This window comes from Cherax quadricarinatus, chromosome 9 (assembly GCF_038502225.1).
Source record: "Cherax quadricarinatus isolate ZL_2023a chromosome 9, ASM3850222v1, whole genome shotgun sequence".
In the NCBI taxonomy this organism is placed as follows: Eukaryota; Metazoa; Arthropoda; class Malacostraca; order Decapoda; family Parastacidae; genus Cherax; species Cherax quadricarinatus.
In genome coordinates, this window is record NC_091300.1 from 5,681,980 (window position 1) to 5,706,955 (window position 24,976).

General features: G+C 41.4%; 1 protein-coding gene across 7 annotated transcripts in view; it reads right to left on the reverse strand.

Annotated features, from left to right (window-relative positions):
* Nucleotides 1-21,995, reverse strand: part of LOC128685977 (ankyrin-1) — a 111,163-nt gene extending 89,168 nt beyond the window's left edge. For 2 of the 7 annotated variants that reach the window (XM_070083190.1, XM_070083185.1), the window contains exon 1: nt 21,761-21,993. In XM_070083190.1, coding sequence (XP_069939291.1) covers nt 21,761-21,786 — 26 coding nt within the window. In that variant the 5' untranslated portion in view covers nt 21,787-21,993. Of the gene's footprint in view, nt 1-9,208; nt 9,502-21,760 lie in introns of those variants that run through there. The other 5 variants (XM_070083191.1, XM_070083189.1, XM_070083186.1 and 2 more) reach the window with 4 other exon arrangements.
* Nucleotides 21,996-24,976: the final 2,981 nt, after the last annotated feature.

Here is a 24,976-nt window from a genome sequence, read left to right on the forward strand (position 1 = left end):
CGAACGAAAATTTTAGTCTTGGGCATTTAAAACACAATACCAGACGGCGACACCAATAATCTGACCGGGTCACTGCTGCTACCATCATCACCCTCGCTAATTTTAATGAAGGAAAGATGTTATTAACGAAGCAGTTGTGGTAGCAGTGGTACAAGTCGGACTTGCAAAGCAATACAATGTGTTAATTAATAAGCACTTTCAGCACAAGAACAGTCACGTTACCAATGTGCTCTCTCCTCCAGTCTTGGCTGAGGGAACATGTAACTTTGTAATTACGTACGTACTTCCACGGTCTTAGGTTTTATTATAATAATAAAGTAAAATAATAATAATATCCATTTCTGCAAGTACATATACAAGGTATACAAGTCTAGCTGACATCAATGTCATACTACTATATAGAAAGCCGCTTGTTATGCTGAGCATTTCGGGAAAATTTGGTCAGTTTTTGTCCCGGGATGCGACCCACACCAGTCTACTAACACCCAGGTACCCATTTTCCTGATGGGGAACATAGACAACCGGTGTAAAGAAACACGCCAAATGTTTCTGCCCTCGCTTGGAATCGAACCCGGACATCGCCGTGTGAAGCAAGAGCTTTAGCCACCAGGCCTGTATTCGACTGAAGGAGCCTGCTAGTGTGTTGTCGCAGCATTAAAGATACGAAGATGCTGCACATGTGTCTTGAATATTCATCAACGTGCCAGTATAGTGTTCTGTCATGACTTGTATATTGTCACGTTACACTAGTCACAAGACTAGCAAAACAAATAATTCACTAACCATATAATAATTAGCTCAGTCATTGACAGTAACTCAGAGCAAACATCCTGGAGGTGTACCTGGAGACAAGCCATAGTAACTTTACCACCGTGTTAATGTTGACCCAGTGTCTGGGGTTACAAACCTCACCACTGTGTGAAGGTGACACAGTGTCAGGGTTACAAACCTCACCACTGTGAAGGTGACCCAGTGTCAGGGTTACAAACCTCACCACTGTGAAGGTGACCCAGTGTCAGGGTTACAAACCTCACCACTGTGTGAAGGTGACCCAGTGTCAGGGTTACAAACCTCACCACTGTTAGGGTGACCCAGTGTCAGGGTTACAAATCTCACCACTGTTAGGGTGACCCAGTGTCAGGGTTACAAATCTCACCACTGTGTTAAGGTGACCCAGTGTCAGGGTTACTAACCTCACCACTGTGTTAAGGTGACCCAGTGTCAGGGTTACTAACCTCACCACTGTTTTAGGGTGACCAGTGTTAGGGTTACAAACCTCACCACTGTGTTAATGTGACCCAGTGTCAGGGTTACAAACCTCACCACTGTGTTAAGGTGACCCAGTGTCAGGGTTACAAACCTCACCACTGTGTTAAGGTGACCCAGTGTCAGGGTTACAAACCTCACCACTGTGTTAAGGTGACCCAGTGTCAGGGTTACAAACCTCACCACTGTGTTAAGGTGACCCAGTGTCAGGGTTACAAACCTCACCACTGTTAAGGTGACCCAGTGTCAGGGTTACTAACTTCACCACTGTGTTAAGGTGACCCAGTGTCAGGGTTTCTAACCTCACCACTGTGTTAGGGTGACCCAGTGTCAGGGTTACAAACCTCACCACTGTGTTAAGGTGACCCAGTGTCAGGGTTATAAACCTCACCACTGTGTTAAGGTGACCCAGTGTCAGGGTTACTAACCTCACCACTGTTAAGGTGACCCAGTGTCAGGGTTACTAACCTCACCACTGTGTTAAGGTGACCCAGTGTCAAGGTTACTAACCTCACCACTGTGTTAAGGTGACCCAGTGTCAGGGTTACTAACCTCACCACTGTTAAGGTGACCCAGTGTCAGGGTTACTAACCACCACTGTGTTAAGGTGACCCAGTGTCAGGGTTACAAACCTCACCACAGCGTTAAGGTGACCCAGTGTCAGGGTTACTAACCTCACCACAGCGTTAAGGTGACCCAGTGTCAGGGTTACTAACCTCACCACAGCGTTAAGGTGACCCAGTGTTGGCGGCGATATCACAAACCCAATAATTGCACAATGTTAAGCTTGGTTAAATAATTATTGCACGAAAAAAAAAAATGCGTGTTCACTGAGACTTGCATTACTTGTATATAAATTTAACTACTAATTTCATAATAAAGAGCGAGTTTAAGACACTCATCAATTGTTTTGATTAATATGTTTCTTCAGCCATGGGTATTAAATTAACTCTGGAGCTAAACTACACACAATGTTTCCCCCACCATTATGACCCACGGGTCGACTACCACATCAATGTTTTTAGTGCCCAACAGGGAAAAGGGGCAGTGCTCCCCCTGGTTATGACGTCACAGTAAAACAAGCTCCTGTGATCTGGGCAGCAATGTTGCCAGTCACTTTCCGGTTGTGTGTTGTTTAAATAATGGACGTTAATTAGAGTCCCCTCTTTCTTAACTATTTACTCTTTTCGTCCTATGTAACCATTCTTCTATTCACTCCTGTCATCGTCTGGAAACCCCAGCAAGTAACTGCGTCGTTGGTGGTTGCCATGGGCAAGAGTGTCGGCACCTTGAGGCGTGCCAACACCACCTCGTGAGTTTGCTAGGCTGCCACGTCACAGTCGAGAGCCACTGCTGGCATATAAATAGACAGTGGTTCACTTAGTGCTCGTTGAGCTGAGCTCCAGTTTTTTATATCTATTAATGCAGTGAATTTGTTAAAGCTAGCCTATCAGCTCTTCAAAATCCAACCCAAATTGGGTGTGTATCCCCCCTCCACCTCCCTAGAATGGTCCTTATTACACTCCCAAGTAATTATAAAAATGATACACGAATACCGATAGTTTGTATGTAATAGACAGTTCACGTTAGAAAAACAAAGAACATAATTAAAAAAAATGCAGTAGGCCAACTGGCGCATAAGCAAGTCCAGCTTATACTCACCCAAACTATATTTAAACCCACCCAGAGTTCTCTCCTCAATGACGCTACCTGGGAGTTTCTTCCACTCATCAACTATTGCCAAATCCGTATTTCCCCCCACATCATCTCCAAATCTAAATACATCTCTGACCTTAGTCCATTGCTGCACGTTATATCCTATGTATTCCCGTCTTCCATTTGAGCATTACAGCCACATTATCTCCCAATTCTACGTCTTTCAGAGTGCAAATTCAGTGACTTCAGACTGTCTTCCTAGAAAGAGTTCGATACATGAAATCCCTGTTGACATTTTGTAATATGGAGACCAGAACTGAGCAGCGTAATCTAAATAAAGCCTAACCAAAGTTTTATAAACCTGAAAACCCGGGGATTTTTTTTTATCAGTCAACGTTTCTAATGTACAAACGATTTTTTCAAGTCAATAATTCAAAATTAACTGAAAATTTTGCCGTATATGCGAGACATTGTCTAAATATAAAATGTAAAAACTGTTGGGTACTGAACATTGAGGATGACATCCTTGTCAACACTGGTGAGTAGTGGAAGTTAAGAGTCAGTAATGGTTAATATTTTGGGTTCGTTCGGGTCGGTAGTGCTTAATATTTTTGGTTTATTAAATCATTAAATTCGTAATGATGGTGCTGTTTGATCCAGGTCCCAATTATTGACAGTATCCTGTTATGGGGCTATAGGACCCAAAATGCATTTTTGTATCTAAGTAGCAATTACTCACTTTGGAATATATTCCAGAGTAATTGCTACTTAGATATATAAATACATGTTGGGTCATATAGCCCCATAACATATCCTCAGCCACCAAATTAAAGGAGCGCAGTTTTGGCGCCAGGATACTCAAACCTATCCTAACCTTTCACAGACCCCCCCCCCCCCCATAAAAAAAAAAACTTAGCACAAAAGGTAAGTTCCTTGAGGTGGATTACAAAAACTGTAAGCGAAATCAGAATTAACAAGATTCAGCCTTTACCAAGAAAGGCAAACGGCTGCACTTCTCTCTACCATGAGAAATAACCACCTGTCACGTCTTCTCCATCTTCACATTTCCATATATCAAATTAAATGGGGCAAAACCCAAGAGCCTTTGTGAAGCCAAGGTAAACAAGTCAAATAAGATACTCGAGTTAGATTGGTAGAGTGGGGTTATACGTCACTTAAAGTTTAACAATAAGATATAAAGATCGACGAAAACAATCCTTGGATGTGAAAAAATGGGTCTTTGGTACGAGAGACCAAAACTCCTATTAAAAATTCAGGACATTAAAGGGAATGTTTCGCCACTCGTGTTCATAACTTTTTACTGAGTGTCCTCAACTGTTCATAACTCTCTACGTCTTGCCGGTATCAAGATATACTTCCGGCATTTTAATTTCTGCCAGATAAACTGAAATATTTTGATTGGGAATTTAGTGTCTTGTCACGGTCAACTTGTGGAAAGTTGTCATCTTTTATAAAGAAATTTACGATTAAAATAAAAATAACAAAATATTTCTTTACTAAGGTTACAACGTGTGTTTACCCATCATAATTTGATTGGAGCAAAGAACGCCATTATCATGCTAAGGAATTTCGGGCAGACTTAACCTAATACGTACTTATAGGCTACACAAAGTCTAGACAGTTGAAGAGAATAACCTGACTGACCAGTCTCTGGTGAACCAGGAAACCTAATAAGCAATCTATTATGGAACTGGTTGGAAAGAGATAAGTCTGTCTATTTTTTCTTGGAAAATATGACGAGGTTAATGCAGATGAATAGATTAACAAACAAAAATGAAGTGGATGGGAATTATAGAATTTTCCAAATGATAAACAGTTAGTCTCAGCAACATACATTTTTTTCCACAAAAATCAAGATGAACCCACATACTAAAAGTAAAAACTTATCTTGAGATGACCAAAAAATCTGAAATCAAAGTTAAGCAATTTAAGTTCAATCCTAAGGCTTTCTCCCAAGTATATAGCACAGAGTAATGGGCGGACATGACTAATTAACCCTAAACCAGAACACCTTACTAATAATACTGTGTTAAATTATAAAAATTTGCTTCCTGAGCTTCTACATACTATACATATATAGTACTGAATAATCATAGAGAACCTGATTAAATCAAATTACGCAGCATCACAGGTATTAAACATGGTGCCTAAACAAGTAGGACGATTAAAGCCAAACAAGTTCCACGGCCCAGACCAACTGTACTAATGTGCACGGTGCTGGAGATTTTAAAGACTGTCATCACAATATTTACCTCTCTACATAAAAAACTAAGGGGCAGCTACCTTCCGACTTCACTCCCATCAGCCTGACCTCAAGTGTTAGAAAATTACTGTGAACAATATTAAAGGGTTCGATTCAAAGTTCAGTTGATGTAATTAGATTAATGCGTCTCACTGTTAATAAGCGATAGGTTTTGTCCAATAAATTCACTGATATAGAGCACAATATTATTTGAACTTCAGTAAGGCTTTTGTTAGTTGATTAAGGAAGTTGAAGCGCACGGTATTGTAAGAAATTTATGGATCAAGGTATGCAGACATCCGCAACATTTTGCATAAATGAGAACTCACAGTAGTGACCGGTCACGGGTGGTGTTCCACAAGGGTCACTTTTGGGTCCCTTAGTGACAATAAACATTTATGATATGGACGAGGGAATATAGTAGTTCGCACATGACAAAAAAAAGTGGTAGACAAATTTTGAGCATAGTATACTATGGAGCTTCATGATGACTTGCATGTTTATGTTGGAAGAGAAAACTGCGTGTATAAACTGAATATAGAAATCATATCAGATGCGAAATGGACTTGAGAACTTGGTTATCAGAACTCTAAAGCAAAGGTAGCAATTCATAAGTTTTCTCAAGATAAAACAGTATGCTCTGATTTATATCAATAATAACAAATAGACTCGACTCGTTTTTTTTTAATAACAAATAGGTTTCGTATATTAACTACAATAATTTGCTTCCGACACAAACATGCCACAAACCTGCCTGAGGGACTTGAGATCACTAAGGGAAGAACCACAATTATGGTATCAAGATCGAACGTACGAGTAAGAATATATAACTAAATCAGCTTGGTGGGTCGAAGCCCAGTTATTGCTTTGGGCCCCAACTTCTAGGTAGTAGTCCACTGAATATCATAGTATTATGCAAAAGCAGCCACACCTCAGACTCATCCACTTTTGGTTGCTGCTACACCTCACCTTGGTTCTATTACAGATATTACCAGAATTTGCACTACTCGGGTAGTAGATCTAATCAAATGTAAACTGACAGCAAAATTATTCTCACATCGTGCATCAGTGTACAATTTAATGTAAAAATATAATGGGACAAAACTTCCACATACATTTTAGAAATATTCAGTATATTTCACCAAAATTTCATACAAGTGCTTAACTTCAGCTACTGTAAATAGCAAGTAAATACGCAAAAATAATGGGGAAAAAAAACACTTCTCAAAGGGCGAGCTAATGGACAGAGGAAAATTCTCGTTAGAGAACTCAGTACGAGAGTTGTGAATGATCAGCCGAGGTATCATGGCTCGACACCTCTGTTTAAGAGGGATGCAGAGATTAACACTGGAAATTAAGCTTAATTGAAGCCTCTGAGGAAATACCAACCAATATACAACTACATTTACGCAAAAGATCTCAGTACACACAATTCAGTTAACGCACTTAGTGCAAGCAACGAACAGGCATATAAGCTAGGTCAGTGCGTTCACTTAACCCTCGTCTTGCAGGCTAGCAACCACAAACTACTACACATGAACAGCAACACCTGGCCAACGACATCTGGCAAAATCTCGAGAAAAAGCAAGATTCTTTCTCTACTAGGAAAAGAAGACGAAGCTTTGTTTTGCGTATTTCTAATAATATCCATGCTTGGTGTCTCAAGAGCTCAGACGTTCACAAGGAAGGAACCATAACCCAGGTGCACACCCTGCTTAAATTTAGTTTAAATTGACAGCTGATAAAACGAGTTACTAAATGTACTAATAATAATAATAATAATAATAATATTATATATATATATATATATATTTCAAAGTACCGACTAACTCGACAATACTGAAAAACACTTCACGACCCACGCAAGTTGGCAAGTAAACAAGTCTATTTTAGTTCATGCTCTGAGGGTGCTCACTGTAACCACGTGGTCTTTGTTTACGCAATCAGCTGACTGACCACGTGGTCTTTGTTCATACAATCAGCCGAGTCACTGTGTTCTTTGTTTACACAACTGAGTATGACGCAACCCTTGCTTCAGATACTGCGTTCAACCTTCTTTATAACACTCATCAAATAAACAACACATAAAAGTATAACATGGACATTATTTTGCTGAAAAACCCGCTTTGGTGATACTTTAAAGTGCTTGTTTGTGTCTAATAAAACTGATCTGCATAGAAAGCAATCATGTAATGCTTGTTTTAAAGACCTGCAATTAAATAAAAGTTAATAATAAATATCTACATTCAGAATTTACTGATACTTAACACTGCCCATAATGCTGAACATATGGTCATAAATTCCATCATTCGGCATCCCCGAAGAGAGATTTAAATGGCTACCCGATTTTTTCTTCCGCCAGATGTTCCCTTTTCTTTCATAACTAGAGAACCCTTCATCCTATAGGATTGAAATTTCGGATTCTTGTTTACAGTGAGGAGGACCAGATTTCTGGGAATAGGCATGTGCAGGTGTCCTGTGATCTATGTTACTGAACCCATTCCCAGCATCCTGGAATACCTCAAAAAAAAAAAAAAATAAATGGTAACGTCTAATTAGTCTCCGGCGGAGAGTGAAAGTCATGCATGTAGGTGCAGATTTGACTTTTTAAAAAAAAAAAGTGAATGAAATTTTGATTCCCCTTTATCACGATCAAAATGTATGCGTTTACCTCTTTTGAATGGCTTCGGTATTTAATGGCCGATGCATCTTATGGCCAGGATGGTTCCCATGCAGCTAGGATATTGTGTGTGGGGGGGGGGGGGAGGCAAAGTTGTCACCGCAATGAATATTTATTTTTAAAACTTGGAATCCATGGGATTTTGATTAAACTGGACTATGGTAAATAGCACTTCCCCCCCCCTCCACCCCTTACAGGATAGTAGAGAATTATTTAACTAGTGCAAATGTGTACATGTGAACTTGCATAGACAGATCCATGCATACATATATATTCATGTACATTCACACAAGCATACAACACGTGTATATACACAATTTTATATATATCTTACGCACACATACATATATACATACATACATACGCAATGTATGCATAAAGTAAATATATGTACAGAAATACATCAGCACAAACACGTGTACATTTATATTTTGCTGCATTCAAATTTTAAGACCACACTCCAATATTCCTGTAGCGTGCACCGAGGTAGAGGAGGCAGGGCTTGTGATACACGGGAATACCTTCCCTGGATCTCGCGCAGCGACCGAAATGCACCTAGTCCTTACCTGAATTACTTGCATTTTACATTTTCAAGAATACTCTTACGATTTACACTTTTTCTTAGTTGTCAGTGTGTTAATGAATTTTCTGACGGGTCTCTTCTTGTTCTGTTCTGGAAAGGATTAGTTTCGGAACGTGTGTGTGACAGGTTCTGGTATGCGTCAGCTTGTTTAATTTTAGACCCCTTCGTGAAAGTTCAGTCAGCTAGTTAGCCTAATATCTTTATTATGCATCCCATACTCATCCCGTGGGCGGTAGTCAAAAGATTACAGAGGTACATAATGGGTCCAAGGACTGCTTATGGTAATGATATTGGGAAAGATTTGTATCGCTGCGACTATTAAGATTATGCAACAGTCAATCACAAGGAGTTCATGCAATACTTTAAAAAATTACACTAATAAGCACGTAATCTAACAAATCCTGTGCTAGCAGGTTAGAATATCCCGTAGCCAAAATACTAACCCATTATTAACCTCTGGAGGGTTAACCAAGGACCTCAACCCTAATGACAACCTGTCGTATGAGGGACTGACCACCTCAAAACTAAGTTTTCAAGAGGTGATGGACTGATTTCATCCCTACTACTACTGCTGCTGCCTCCTCTGTATTCGACTGAAGAAAACTACTGTGAAGGCGAAACTTTTAGGAATAATGATACCTAACTGTTGCACGCATGTTTGATCAATCCTTGGTCTACTAACGCCTAGGTACACGTCTACCGTTATTAGAGAGGCAGTGTGTGTAACGAAGGTTGGAGCAGCAGCGTTGTTGAAACTTACTTGTGGGTGGGCGCAGCAGTCTTGAGGAATACTTATCACAAAATATCACAGGCGTGGTAATCCTTGAACGACCCCCCCGGGAAAAAGGGACTCCCGTCTTGGAAGGAAGCACTCCGCTTCTCTCTCTTTGGTTCGACTTGCGTTAACTCACTGGGAAAGTGTGTTTGTATCACGTGGCCCGACGCGTTACTGAGCCATGGTTGTGGTGGTGGTGCACTCCGTGTTCCTGGGTAATGGGTTGATGCTACAGATCACAGTGATGCCTGGGGCGTTGTCTGAGGCAACATGGGCATCCTTGACTTTATATACCAACCCCATGCGTCGTGCCTCATGTGGGGAGGGAGTGAGGAGAATGGGGGGAGGGAGGTGGGGAAGAGGGAGGAAGAAGAGGGGGAGGAAGACGAGAGAGGGGAGGGGAAAGTGAGAGGTAGAAAGTGAGGGAGGGAGGTGAGAGGAAATGGAGGGCAGGGGAGGAGGGAGGAAGACGCACATCTGGGTGGGGTGGAAGGTGCCAGAGCGTGTGCCAACATGCGTACAACAAGGCGCTACGCAATGCAACGCAAAGTCAAGACTTCGTGCGTAGTTGGGACCTCTCAGTCCCAAGCAACTGGTCAGAACGTAAAAGCTACAGTGCGCAAGAGAAGAGCTAATGGTGTCGTCAGCCTTGACAGCACAGGTCTTTGTCCCATGGTCATCTTCATGACCAACACCAGCTGTGTGTTCACCTTCCCTTGTAACCACCTTCACTAGCTGTATGGAAAGCCAATTTGCAAACTATGTTCAACTACGCGTACTAATCTACCTGTATAGGTGATTAAAAAGGGTAGCTCCTGGCCCCGCCCCTCGTCTTTTTGCCTCGAAGATGGACCTTATCGTACCTGCTTTTACAACTAGGCATGATGGAGTTTGTATCCCATCACTTCTTCGAGGTCATGACACTTCCTGACCACCATGAGGCTGAAGAAATGCTTCCCGACAAACCTCATTGCATATCTGCACTTTCTTCAGTGTCTTAACATACTGTTACAGGTTAGATTCCATACTGGTGCTGCATATTCCAAGCTGGGCATGACATGTTTGAAGGGACCACTATGACTTTGTTGAGATTCCCGAAGGCTGCTGTTATATTTGTCAAAAGAGGTTATTCTTTGGAAACCATTTGCCTGAAAATCTTGCAGCCCAGATCCATTTGAAGCTTTTCCCTGTCCTCGTGTTTGTGTATATATGAAGTGTGTGTATATATGAGAGTTCGCGCGTCCTGTGCCAGAGAATATACACATGGAAGGTACTCTTAGGCCTAGTACCATATCTCAACAGGGCCATGACACGAGAGAGATATGGGAGAAAATGTAAAATAAACCCAGTGAAAATTAGGGGGCGTCGTGAGCATAATAAGAGAACACTATCAGCATCCGTGGTCCCAGACTATTCAACATCTTGTTAAAAGATGCCAGAAACATTGCCGGAATAAGTGTAGAAGTCTGCAAGAGGAAGCAAGACAAGTAGCTCCGCCAACTGCCAGATCAACGAGGCTGTAATGGATATGAGAGCCAGCGGGCTGCTAGCAACAACAGAATGGTTGACAGGCAAGCGCCAGACAAGCCTGGAAAAGGGCCGGTCTAAATAGAAAAACTCTCGAAATCCGTAAAAGTATATCAAAGATGAGTGTGCCATAAAAAAAAGTACATAGCGAAGGTTGGCCAAAGAATAATAATACTTACCGTAAAGATCAACTTAACTGATAATATAATTAATACCTTTATCTTCGTATCAGGGCTAAACAATAATGTTATGAGCAGAAGTGAGGACAAGTTTGTAAAGTAGGCCTATAGGGCAGCAAGGAAGTATCTCTGCCAGGTGGCACTGTGCCAACAAGGTAGTAAACAACTGTCCAGGGCAAGTCTGTAAATGGCTAGTTAAACACTTATTACGAAAAGAAATCCATTCATGAGAACAAACTGTGAAGAGAGAAGGAGGGTGTAGAAGCCATCTATATAAAAATATATACGTACATATATATAAAACAATAAAACAGACATTGATGTCTTAAAGACGATGATTCATTCGGGACCAGATTAATGAAGTAGATTAAAAGATAATTTTAAATAAGAGAGGAATGGGGAATAAGTAAGAAAAGAAGGAATTAGGGAATTATTATTATTGTAATCAAGGGGGAAGCGCTAAACCCAGAGGATTATACAGCGCCTGGGGGGGGGGGGGATGTGGAAGGCATTCAGGCTTAATTTGGGAAACTGGAGCACAGATCCAATTCCCTAAATCAAGAGCCCCTCACCAACATCAAGGAACCTTCCTTGAGGGGTTGGAATTAGGGAAAAGGAAAAGGCAGGGAGGGAGAATGGAAAAAAAAAAAAAAGGATAGGAGGGAAAGAGTGGATGGAAGAAGGAAAGAGAGAGACACTAGGATAATCGTCATACAAGGCGAAGGAAGGATTGCAATTATGTTTAGCTTCAAAAAATTACTTTGCTTTCATTTTTTTTTAACTTTTAAAAAATAATAATACATTCAAATTACAAATAGCCTACTTTAGTTATTACAGTTTGGAGTATGACTACAAACAAGGGGAAGCACCAGCTGGCGCCCAGACACTCAACAAAGAGATGACAACAAAGCAAGTCTCAGTATGAACCACCACCTGGATAGCAACAGTAAAACCCCAGTGTTTTCCTTGAAAAAATATGTGCACCATCTTAAACTTTAGTTTTAAGATGGTGCATGCTGGTCACAGCCGCCACGCTACATACACACACACAAAAAAAGGTTGTAATTATAACCATAATTTTTAAAGAGATGGACCAGTAAGCCAGCGGAAGGCCTCGGTCAGATGACCAAAACTTCCAGCTGCGGGTCATCATACTATTAAGACCAGCGACAGGAAGCCACTTGTCCCGACAAATTTTACCTAACCTAACCGCCACGGACTGATGGGTTAGTATTATACCTCTTCAAGAATATTCTATTATTTCACATACAGTTTTAAATTGCACCAAAGTGGTTGGGCCACTTACCTTTTATATCCTACCTCACTCCCCCCTCCCACCCTTTTCCAATATTTCTATCCTTACCCATCCTTCTTCCTTACCCATCTTACCAAAGACTCTGGTCATAAGAATCGAAAAACCGCCACTCTACGCCACCTTCTGAGACGCATCGCGTCACATTTCAGAGAGCATTGTGCTGCGAAATACTATCCTCAATTCAGTGAATTATGCAGTCAGTTTAATATTACCAAAAGAGTATAGCAACCCAGTTAAACAATTACACTGCTACATGTTCTTGCAAGGAAGTAAAATCTACGTCTCCACTCCCAGCTGGCACTGTCTGCTGCCTTTGTTGACACCTGGTCCACTGCTGACCGCACCCAGCTGTATAGCCACCACAAACTGTTACTGAAGACTTGCAACGTACCCGAATATCAAGCACACTGTAGATGAAATTTCAAGCCAATTAATTTGATAACACACCAAGAATATCAGTGCTATAACGCACCGGGATTGGAAGCTACGTAGCAGGCAGCACTCATGGGCCAGGTCCACTCCTTGACTGCATCTACTTTATCCAGCCTCTGTCAACACCCATCAGAATAAAAAAAAAATGCTAATATTCAGTTTAAATCCTGGTCTGCATCACTTAATTTATTAAGTTAAATATAAGAATGTTATCCATATCCTGGCAATACTTTTTTTTTTTGTGCAAACTCCTATTTTGGGCGATATTAGCAAAATTAATATTTTGGCTGGAACAGCACGTTGGAGAAATCGACGCTTAGTATTGAGTTATATTGCATACGGCCAATCACAGCAACATAAAGGCGCACTGAACGTTAACAAACATGCACCATTTTCACACACACACTATATATATATATATATATATATATATATATATATATATATATATATATATATATATATATATATATATATATCGTGTCGAATAGGCAGAACTTGCGATCTTGGCTTAAATAGCAACGCTCATCTTGCCATAAAGGACAAGCAAAAATTTGTGTATGCAAAAATTTCGCCAAAATCATTCTTAACCTAACGAAAAAAATATATTTCATTGTGTTTGTTTAGTATTATTGTAAACAAATCTAAAATATATTTAGCTGGGTTAGGCTAAAATAAATTGATTTTGTTATAATAAGGTTAGGTAAGTTTTCTAAGATTCTTTTGCTGCAAAATTAAATTTTTACATTAACATTAATGAAAAAAATATATCTTTAAACGTATAAGAGAAAATTTTAGAAAGGACTTAATTTTAAATGAGTTCTTGCTAATTGACCAGTTTTACATATTCGGCACGACATATATACATATATATATATATATATATATATATATATATCACACATTATATACATTTTACTGCTAGCGGAGTAAGGTTAAGTTAACGTTAGGGTATTGTAGGTCGAGTTTTCTTACGTTAAGTTTCTCACCATTTCCACAAAATTATGTTCATGTCATAACCAACCTCGTACTGGGCATTTCAGAAGACAAAATTATCGATCAGATCCACAAAACAGACAACCAAAACACAAAGCAGCAGACAACAAAGCCAAACAACCGGAAGATATACAGAACTAAAAAAAAAAAAAAAGATATGAAACTGAAAACTCAATGCTGAAAAGGAAATTAAACCTCTGGAAGACGAGCAGGAACACAGAACTACGAGAATTACAGGACGTAGCTCCTACCAAGAGTCGACTCCCGACACTAGAAGTGGTGCAAGCCTTACTTACTCGCGGAGTTTCCCCCCACATCACCTGCTCTAGTCTCTCCTGGAGTTATATTCTGACTCAAAACAAATCGACAGCTGGTTTCCCTCCCTCATAAATAACGATTGTTACATCCTCCAACGCTCTTCTTTTTTCTAAAGCATGGATTACAAGTTCATAAAGATTCTATGCGAGACCTTGATAGTTCTCGGTAGCTGAGAAAGTGCAAATACTGTTTATAAGTCAACCTTGGAACTGTGTAATCCACATTTGGAAGGTGACACATTTGCTACATTTAGTGGTCACAAGGTAAGCACATGTGCAGGTGTGTGGTAGTGATGGGGGTAAGAGTGGGGGTGGGTGTAGGACGGTGGCGGTGGGGGTTTTGATGTGGTTAACATCCGGGTGTGATTCTAGGCATGAGTGAGTAGACCCTGGCCACCCACACCTTCCGTTTAGAAAAGCCAACATCAGCAGTTTTCAGCTAATACAAGATTATTTTAACATCTTTAAGAACGCTACTTTGATCAAAGGAATTTTTTTAAGTTCGCTCAGCGCTGGGAGCTGGAGATCATTCAGCACCTTGCACGGTGCACCGTGTCCTGGTGGCTAAAGCTCTCGCTTCACACCGAGTGACTGAGGGGTCCGGGTTCGATTCGCGGCGAGGGTAGAAACAGTGGGTGTGTTTCTTTACACCGGTTATCTATGTTCCCCATCAGTAAAATGAGTACCTGAGTATTAGTCGACTGGTGTGGGTTGCATCCTGGGAGAAAACTGACCTAATTTGCCAGAAATGCTCTGCATAACAAGGGGCTTTCTATGTAGTAGTACATCATTGATATCAGCTAGGCATGTATATCTTGTACATGTACCGGTAGAAATGAAAATAATAATATTTTTGCAACAGACTGCAAAAACCTACCCACATAAAACATTACTAAAAGTAATCACGTTCCACGTGTAAATCCACTAACACCAATACTGTATAACACAATGTAATTACATGATAAAATACACCGCCTCGAATTTAGGTATCCAGATAAGTATATCAACCTGGAGCGATATGGAAAGATAATGCCGTTGGCAAACTTTAAGTGTGACATATGGGAGTACCACAGAGGAACAGGAGTGGAAGGACAAAAAAAAAAAAAAAAGTCTGGAAGAGACTTAAGAGCTGTTGTACCCTCACATCTACCTCTTCATTACCAGGACGCCAACCTGGCTAAGGGATCAATAAAACCATATAGCAGTGTTTACTGTTAGACTGTGGTCCATGGAAAGCTGGAAGCTCCAATTCATTGGATCAAGACCCCTTCACAAATATTAAGGCACGCCATTTCCCTTTAGGGGATTTGACGGCAAGATGCTTAACAGAGTATGCTATATTATAACAATAAGTAGACGCTACATCCCCCACTGAAAAATAGGGGCACCATGGGTACGCTAAGAAACAATACAGTAAGTGTGAGGGGCCCAAGACTGTTCAATTGCTTTCCAGCATACACAAGGTGCTGGACAGGCACCTAAAATTAGTACCTGATCAGCCGGGCTGTGGTTCGTACGTCTGTTTGCATGCAGCCAGCAGTAACAGCCTGGTTGATCAGGCCCTGATCCACCGCGAGGGGGCGTTGACCCCCGAAATCCTCTCCAGGTATAAGTAGTACTTGAATGTTAAGATACAAGTACGAAAACAAGTGAACACAACACATTCTCTCCGTTATCCCTTCACACACTGGAGGTGCTCTGAGATACCCATTTGCAGATCAACAGTTTGATTACATGGCACGAAGGACCATATGGGCAAGTTTCCTGAGGGCACCCCCTTCCTGCCCCTGCCCACCTAGCAGTACCAACAGGTGCCTGTGTGTTAGTCGACAGTTGTGGTTCGTGTCCAGGAAAAACTGCGATATTAAACTCCAGTCCTGCTGGAATGTCATACTGTACAAGAAACCTAGTAACTGCTGAAGTGTTCTTGTGCTGGGTGAAAGATATCAGAGTACCTTAGGTTGATTAAACAAAACTTAAGTGTAAAACAATTACAAGTTTCCGTTTCACTAGCATTTGGCAGGACGATAATACCTCCCTGGGTATTTGTAATTATATTTGCAAATGCACAGTCAGAGATTAGCTGTTCCCACCATGCACTGAGGAAAGTAATTTTTTTTATACTGCATTCATTTCCCCCACCTTCCTTTTTCCACCCCTCATCCCCAACTTTCATCATCCCTCACTACTCAAAAATCTGGGACAAAGGAATTACTGTACAATTGCTATGGATCCCATCACACATTGGATTACTCCTTCATGATAAAGTTGATATGTTAGCCAAGAAGAGTACACGGAAGGAGAATGTAGAATATAACTTTGGTATATATGTGTCTAGCATTAGGAATAATATTAGGAGAGAAGTAAATAATGAAAATGATTGTTATAGGAATGCAGTTAGAAGCCTGAGTAGATCTATAACCCACTATGATAACATGAACGTAGATAAGTATGTTTATGGAGCAACGTGCAATGTGAACAGTGACTGATGTTGTAGTGGCCAGGCTTAGGCTTGGTTACAAGTACTTCTGGCAGTTTGGGAGACACACAGATGATGATCAAACAATGTAAATTATGTGATCAGGCATATGGTCACTGTCTTGAACACTATGTGCTTAATTATTCACTTATTGAGGAATACAGAGATAGACAGTATAATAACCTATGTAACATGTCAAGATATCTTATTAACGAAAATAAGATACCAGATATACTAAGCAAATTTCCTAAATTTGCTTGTAACAGATAAGTGAACTATAGATATGTAGATATCAATCCGTATTTATTCCTATTAACCCTTTGGGGCCTAGTTCCTAGGCCTTTTGTATCCATATGCTCTCGCGCTACCGTCCACAGGATGGACATGTGGTTACCTGGAGGTTATTCCGGGGATCAACGCCCCCGCGGCCCGGTCCATGACCAGGCCTCCCGATGGATCAGGGCCTGATCAACTAGGCTGTTACTGCTGGCCGCACGCAGTCCAACGTACGAGCTACAGCCCGGCTGATCCGGCACTGACTTTAGGTATCTGTCCAGCTCTCTCTTGAAGTCAGTCAGGGGCTTATTGGCAATTCCCCTAATACTTGATGGGAGGCTGTTGAACAGTTTTGGGCCCCGGACACTTATGGTGTTTTCCCTTAGTGTACCAATGGCGCCCCTACTTTTTATTGGGGGCATTTTGCATCGCCTGCCCAGTCTTTTACTTTCGTAGGGAGTGATTTCTGTGTGCAGATTTGGGACCATTCCTTCCAAGATTTTCCAAGTGTAGATTATGATATATCTCTCCCTCCTGCGTTCCAACGAGTACAAGTCGAGTGCTTCCAAGCGTTCCCAGTAGTTAAGGTGCTTGACAGAACTTATACATGCAGTAAAGGATCTCTGTACACTCTCTAGATCTGCGATTTCACCTGCTTTGAATGGAGATGTTAATGTACAGCAGTATTCCAGCCTAGAGAGAACAAGTGATTTGAAAAGGATCATCATTGGCTTGGCATCTCTCGTTTTGAAAGTTCTCATTATCCATCCTATCATTTTCTTTGCACGTGTGATCGTGGCACTGTTGTGATCCTTGAAAGTGAGATCCTCAGACATTACTACTCCCAGGTCCCTTACATTATTTTTCCGCTCTATTGTATGGCCGGAGTCAGTAGTATACTCTGTTCTAGTTATTATCTCCTCCAGTTTTCCATAACGGAGTAGTTGGAATTTGTCCTCATTGAACATCATATTGTTTACCGTTGCCCACTGGAAAACTTTGTTTATATCTTCTTGGAGGTTAACCGCGTCCTCAGCAGATGACAGCCTCATGCAGTTCCTAGTATCATCCGCAAAGGATGATACGGTGCTGTGGTGTATATCTCTGTCTATGTCTGATATGAGGATAAGGAATAAGATGGGGGAGAGTACTGTGCCTTGTGGAACAGAGCTCTTCACTATGGCAGCCTCCGATTTAACTCTGTTGACCACTACTCTTTGTGTTCGATTTGTTAGGAAGTTGAAGATCCATCTCTCTACTTTCCCAGTTGTTCCTTTAGCACGTATTTTATGGGCTATTACGCCATGATCGCATTTGTCAAATGCTTTTGCAAAGTCTGTGTATATTATATCTGCATTCTGATTTTCTTCCAGTGCATCCAAGGCCATGTCATAGTGATCCAGTAGTTGTGAGAGGCAGGAGCGACCTGCCCTGAACCCATGTTGCCCTGGATTGTGCAGATTTTGGGAATCCAGGTGATTTGCAATCCTGCTTGTTAGCACTCTTTCAAAGATTTTTATGATGTGGGACGTCAGAGCTATTGGTCTATAGTTCTTAGCTAATGCTTTGCTGCCACCTTTATGGAGTGGGGCTATATCCGTTGTTTTAAGTGACTGTGGAATTTCACCCATGTCCAAGCTGCTCCTCCATAGTGTACTTAGGGCACGCGAGAGGGGTTTCTTGCAGTTCTTAATGAAAACAGAGTTCCACGAGTCTGGGCCCGGGGCTGAGTGCATAGGCATGTTGTCAATGGCTTTTTCGAAATCTATCGGAGTTAGGGTAATGTCGGAAATCTGGCATGCATTTATGGAGTTTTGAGGCTCATTCATGAAGAAATCATTTGGGTCGTCGATCCTCAGACCGATTAGTGGTTCACTAAACACAGAGTCGTACTGGGATTTCAATATTTCACTCATTTCCTTGTTGTCATCTGCGTAAGTCCCATCCTGTCTGAGTAAGGGCCCGATACTAGATGTGGTATTTGCCTTGTTTTTGGCATATGAAAAGAAATACTTTGAATTTCTTTCAATTTCACTAATAGCTTTAAGCTCCTCCTGCCTCTCCTGGTTCCTGTAAGAGTCATTTAACTTAAGTTCGATAGTTTCCACTTCCCTGGTCAGCGCCTCCTTTCGTGTATCAGATATTCTAGCACTCCTGAGGAGCTCGGTGACTCTTCGTCGTCTTCTGTAGAGGGAGCGTCTCTCTCTCTCCAGTTTACTCCTGCTCTTCTTCACAAACTAGCCACTTCGGTGGCAAAAATCTAATCTCTCCCCATCTCTCGTCCTTAATTACCCCCCCCGTCTCTATCCTTAACTGAAGGTTACACGAATGTGTATTTGAAACTGTCGAGTTAATATAATGTTTGAAATGAGAGCACCATCAACGTGCTTAACCAGCTCACTGTGAAGTTACTGAATGACCAGCCATTGAGTGATATTTTCAGCAGTGTTCCTTCCAGGGTACAAGGCTTTTCAACACTTCATCTACAAGGGAAATTATCAACAGCCTGTCTTCCAGAGGAAACCTGAGATTTTACTGCCAACTGTTATTGACCTATACTAGATAATCAGGCCGTCGACCAGAATGGTAAGGGACCGCGCCGCGGGGGAATAATGTCTCTGGACAATTTTTTTTTTTGTTAATGTCTCTCTCGTCTGTATGTGGCTGCCGGGGTAGTCACAGCTCTTTATAAAGCTTACTGCGACAAAGCAGTTAAATCTGTTCTAACTACTGTATTAACAACGGCCATCTCAACCTGTACACAAACTATTACCTTTCTTCCTAGCCACCTCCCCCTGCCTTCTCCTCCTCCCTCCCTTTTCCCTTTCTAAAGGGCTAAGTCCTGGCACCCGGAGCCTGTTGGTCCCCTCGGCCCTCACCTGCCACACTAAAATTACCCCTCGCCCGGACTCACCTGCTGCAGGGGAACACATCCCCCCAGGGGAATCCCCCCTCTCCGCCTCTGGCACAGCCAAGTGAACCCCACGTGTACACTCCTCCCATCCTCCTTCAAGAGGGGTGCCCCTTGATGCCGCTGAAGGGCTATTGATCCAAGGAATTGGAGATGCTCTCTTCTTCCTAGGATCAAATTGGATTACCTCCAGTTTTAAAGACTTAGCAGAATATTTGAGGGAAATTTGTGGGAAAGACGCATGTTCGTTCATGTGTACAGGGAGTGTACAGCAGCTGCCCAGGTCCTCCCAGCCAGCCAGCACAAAGCTTCTCAGTGCACAAAGCTGAGGAAGGGAACAAAGACAAAAGGAGAAACAAAGGTGGTCAACGAACTGCTCAAAACATTGTCAAAACTGCAGAAAATAAGTATGAAAAAAGTCATAATTTTCTGGAAACTGTTACATGTCCAAGTTGATCAGTTGTGCAGAGGGTAATAACCAAACCTAAATAGTCAGAGCGCATATCCTTGTTCAAGATTCTTCTCTCAGAAAGAACTAAGAACTATCACACCCCTGCAGTCTTTGTACAGACTTAATTCATTTAAACAAGTTAAGAATGCATCAGAACAGATGTGCAGAAGCAACAATCCTAAGACACTGCTAGTGCCTAGTAGTACAGCGGTTAACTCTCCACCTCAAGCCCCGGAAGTTGTTAGCTAGGTGAGGGCTATGAAACTCCTTAATGCCGGCGAGGGGGTTCTTGATCCAAGGAATTTATACTGAATGCTTTCTCGGGTAGAACCTGACTGCTTCCTTGACGCTATATGACCCCTACCGGTTTAGTACCTATAACACCCCCACCACTCACGTCTCCTTCCACCCCAGACGAGTAATTATAAACATTCAAATTAAAAATTATTTTATGTAACAGGCCATAATGTGTTTAATTTACAAATCACAGTTCATCCAATCACTCAAAAGTTAAACTACAAATATACAAGAAAAATCTATCAAGACATTTTAATCGCCTTCGTGAGAAGGAAGTGATTTGGCGATATAAAGATGTGGAAGAAGACCCTTGTGGACAGTTTAGGGCAGTTATTAAAGGAAACGTTCCCCCACGAAAGGCCTCAAAATTTAAATTAAAAAAAATATTTCTTTGCTAAGGTTACAATGTATGATTAAATTGTCACCTTAGCAAAGAAATAAATTTTTGAATTTGAATTTTGAAGCCTTTCGTGGCGGAACGTTTCCTTTAATAACTGCTATAAGCTGTACACAAGGGTCTTCTTCCACATCTGTATCACCAAAACTTTTCCCTTAATAAGTGTCCTGAACTGTACATACTGTAAGCTAATAGTCACAGAACTGAACAAACAATGGCAAGTTACAGCTTCATTTCGGAAAGAGATGTTAAACTAAAATAATTTCGTCGTAAAGAATTATTACACCACTCACGGGAGAACACTGGTTCTACCCTAGGAAGAGGAGCGCATGTCCATTTCCTTGGAACAAGAACCCTCACCTGCATCAAGGAACCTCACTTGATGGGTCGTCGTAAAGAAGAGAATCGGTACATCTCTTGGCAGGTGGAAGCCTACCTCCCAGGAGGCAGAGCCACCTCCACCTCTCTGACGGCAGCAACCAGCTGATGGCCTTTACTCAACCTGCTTACTAGAAGCAAGTTTATTCAGGTATCCACAAATACAGTTACATAGATTATCATACATAAGCAGCACATTTGTAGAGAACCTAGGATACCCCCCCCCCTCCCAAAAAAAGTGACATTTCTCACGTCTGTTATTAAAAGAATGTACGTTGGAGTCAATAACATACAATATTATTATTATTATAATCAAGGGGAAAACGCTAAACCCTTAGGATTATACAGCGCCTGGGGGGGATGTGGAAGGCATTCAGGCTTAATTCGGGGAACTGGAGCACAGACCCAATTCCCTAAATCAAGAGCCCCTCACTAAACATCAAGGAACCTTCCCTGAGGGGTTAACATACAATAGAAACACAATCTATACAAGCTTTAAGAAATAAACTAAGATAAATTGTACTGATCTGAAACAAGAAAAAAGCAATAGTCGCAGTTGTCATGAGCTTGGGCGATACTTACAAGTCTCGAGGCAACATCGACGCCATTTCCTCCTCTCAATATCCTCGTAGATCAACTGGGTCACTCAAACGCATTTTCAGTCACGAGGAAATTTTCAGTCACTAAGCCTCGAGAATCCTGAACTGGCCCTGCGATATATAATTAGAGGCAGTGTTTGTTGATGGCTGTGAGAGTTGTGTTGGGAGGCAGTGACGAGTGGAGGGTCGACCCTCGTCTTCCTGAGACTATCCCCTACCTCCACACTCCAACCTGTGACGACATTCATTCTGGCCACCGCTGTAAGCTGTGGAACAGCCGATACACTGCCTAGTTACTAAATGTCTCTAAATATACGAGGATTCCTTGTATTTGTGAAATGTATGCCTAAGACGCACTTTCCAATTATTCCTATAAACAATACAATCTTACACACATACACAAGGAGAAAGAAGGAAATACATACACACAACTTGATAAACTGCTGTTAGCATGTTAAGCCAGACACAGTGTTCAGTGATATGTTATGTAAGGGTAGAGGGAACGCTACAAAAGATTAACATATGGTTATTAATGTGAATATTCACACTAGGTTCATTGCGGATGTAAATTACATCCGCCTTATTGATGCCAAGGCGGAAGTCACCCACACCTCGCTTTCGCTTAAGGGGGAGATTGTGGAGTGACTTTCAGAGGGAAAGAGGGTGTAGAGGTGCGGTAGTGGGTGTAGAGGTGCGGTAGTGGGTGTGGAGGTGCGGTAGTGGGTGTAGAGGTGCGGTAGTGGGTGTGGAGGTGCGGTAGTGGGTGTGGAGGTGCGGTAGTGGGTGTGGAGGTGCGGTAGTGGGTGTGGAGGTGCGGTAGTGGGTGTGGAGGTGCGGTGTTGGGTGTAGAGGTGCGGTAGTGGGTGTAGAGGTGCGGTAGTGGGTGTAGAGGTGCGGTAGTGAGTGTAGAGGTGCGGTAACGGGTACAGAGGTGCAGTAACGGGTATAGAGGTGGTGGTGTTTCAATTAATTGCATAGTCACCTCAGTGAGAATTTTTTTTTTTTCAGATCAGTATGTTGGTCAGTTGAATGCGACGAAGTCGCAGGAAACACTCGGGAGGTGTGTATATCTCAGTATATAAGTGTATATTTAGTGAGACAGCGTTGCATCTCAGTATATATACACTGGGAGTTACTTTAATCTCTAAAATGGGTAGTAACCGTTGTTAATTGTGCACAAAGACCTATATGCAGTCGATAGGCTTTTAATCTAGCAAGCCAACTAAAATTGATTTAAAGGAAACACTGGTGATAAAAACTACATCTGTAGGTACATAGACAAAGTACTGAACCAAAATGCAAACATGAAAAATGGGGGGGAGGGGAAGAAAACTGATTTAGGGAGACTGATGTTGGACGAAGCAGTAAATCACGATGGAGCACACAAGAACATAGGCCTACTGGCCCATGCTAGGTAGGTCTATCTCACACCACCCATAACTACTCATTTACTCATCCAACCTATAATTAAAGTTACCTTAAGTTCTCGTACCAGTGACGCTGCCTGGGAGTTTGTTCCACCCGTTTACAATGCTATTGCCAAACAATGCTTCCTAATAGCCTTTCTAAACCTAACTTTCTCCATCTTGAATCCATTGCTGCGATTCTGTCTTGGTTGTATATTTTCGACACACTATTTATACCCCCTCTATTTATTCCTGTTTTCCATTTGTACACTTCAGTCTCATCTCTGGTGCTACGACTTTCAGAAAAGGGGGTGAATAGGACATGTTTATGTTTGATACATGGAAAGGGAGAGTAGCTGTGATTCCTCTGATCAAAATACTTCGAAAGCACCTAGACGCCGCCATTCAGCGTTTATCGCTTCCCAGTGTATTAACCCTAAGAACAATAGCAGTTGACACCCAGGTGTTGGTATACAGCATTGAGGATAAATACGCAGCTAGACCTGCTTTAATGTTGCGGTGTTTGTGACTTGGGAGCCTTCTTGCTGCCAAGTTCTTACTCTTAAACAAACACACAAACATCGAGGCTCACTCATTGCCTATGAGACGCCATTGATTTCTTGTTCAACGTGACGCTGGGCTCAATGTGTATGTTTGTACACTCACCTCTTTGTGGCTGCAGGGGTCGAGTCACAGCTCCTGTGTGTAATTTCTGGATTTTCTCGAGTTTTCGTTCATGCTTGACCATGTTTCCACGCTTGTGCTGTGTAATAGACGACAGGCCTGACATATGTCTTTAAGGCTTTTGAAGTCAGCTCTGAAATTAGCTAACCTCGCATATGAGGAGTATTTAGTTTCTCGCCTCTCAAGCTGCGTTCCGTCTCTAGTTTTCTCTCCCCCTTTCCAGTTTTAATGACCTGGCACCTTTTGGGGGCCAAACTTCAGTAACCAGTTGTGTGACCACCCTTGCAGCTTGTCCCAGTCTTCTTGTAGTCTGTCTTTATCCTCTTCCGTGTTTATTCTTCTCATCTGCTTTACATCATCAGCAAATAATGATGTAAGAGTGATACCCCAGCTACGGACTCTCTTCAACTCAGTATTATCATTACTGTCATACTACGGTAATTATTTCTGGCTACACTGCCAGGTCTGTCACTAGCAAGAACAGTAAACACCGGTATTGAACACCACGTAGTTAAATAGTGGCACTAGCTAGTTAATACAGGGAACCATGTTCACTTGTTACATCACTAAAGCAACTTAAAACTGGGTGAAAACATGAAAATATAAATACATACTGGGGGTAAATAAACACGGGGCAATTAGCCTGAATATATGAACTAATATATATGCAGATAAAACCTTTTTGGTGTCAAATTGCTGGCGCAGTCAAGTCCACTCTTATTACTTCCAATGGAGAGACGATGGCTGCTATTTTTGTATAATAGGGTGGGTGACCCAGGTACTGACATACTCCAGCATCTAATTATATATATATATATATATATATATATATATATATATATATATATATATATATATATATATATATATATATACATATATATATATATATATATATATATATATATATATATATATATATATATATATATATATATATATATATATATATATATATAATTAAATACAGTATAAATATTTTTGTGGATTATAAAGATTTCCTTCTATAACATTTGCAAGGAATTTATTCTCAGAATTAACCTTCACTTATACTAAATAAAGGTTTTATGCTATGCACATCGACACCATGCCTAACCCTTCTAGGGTAG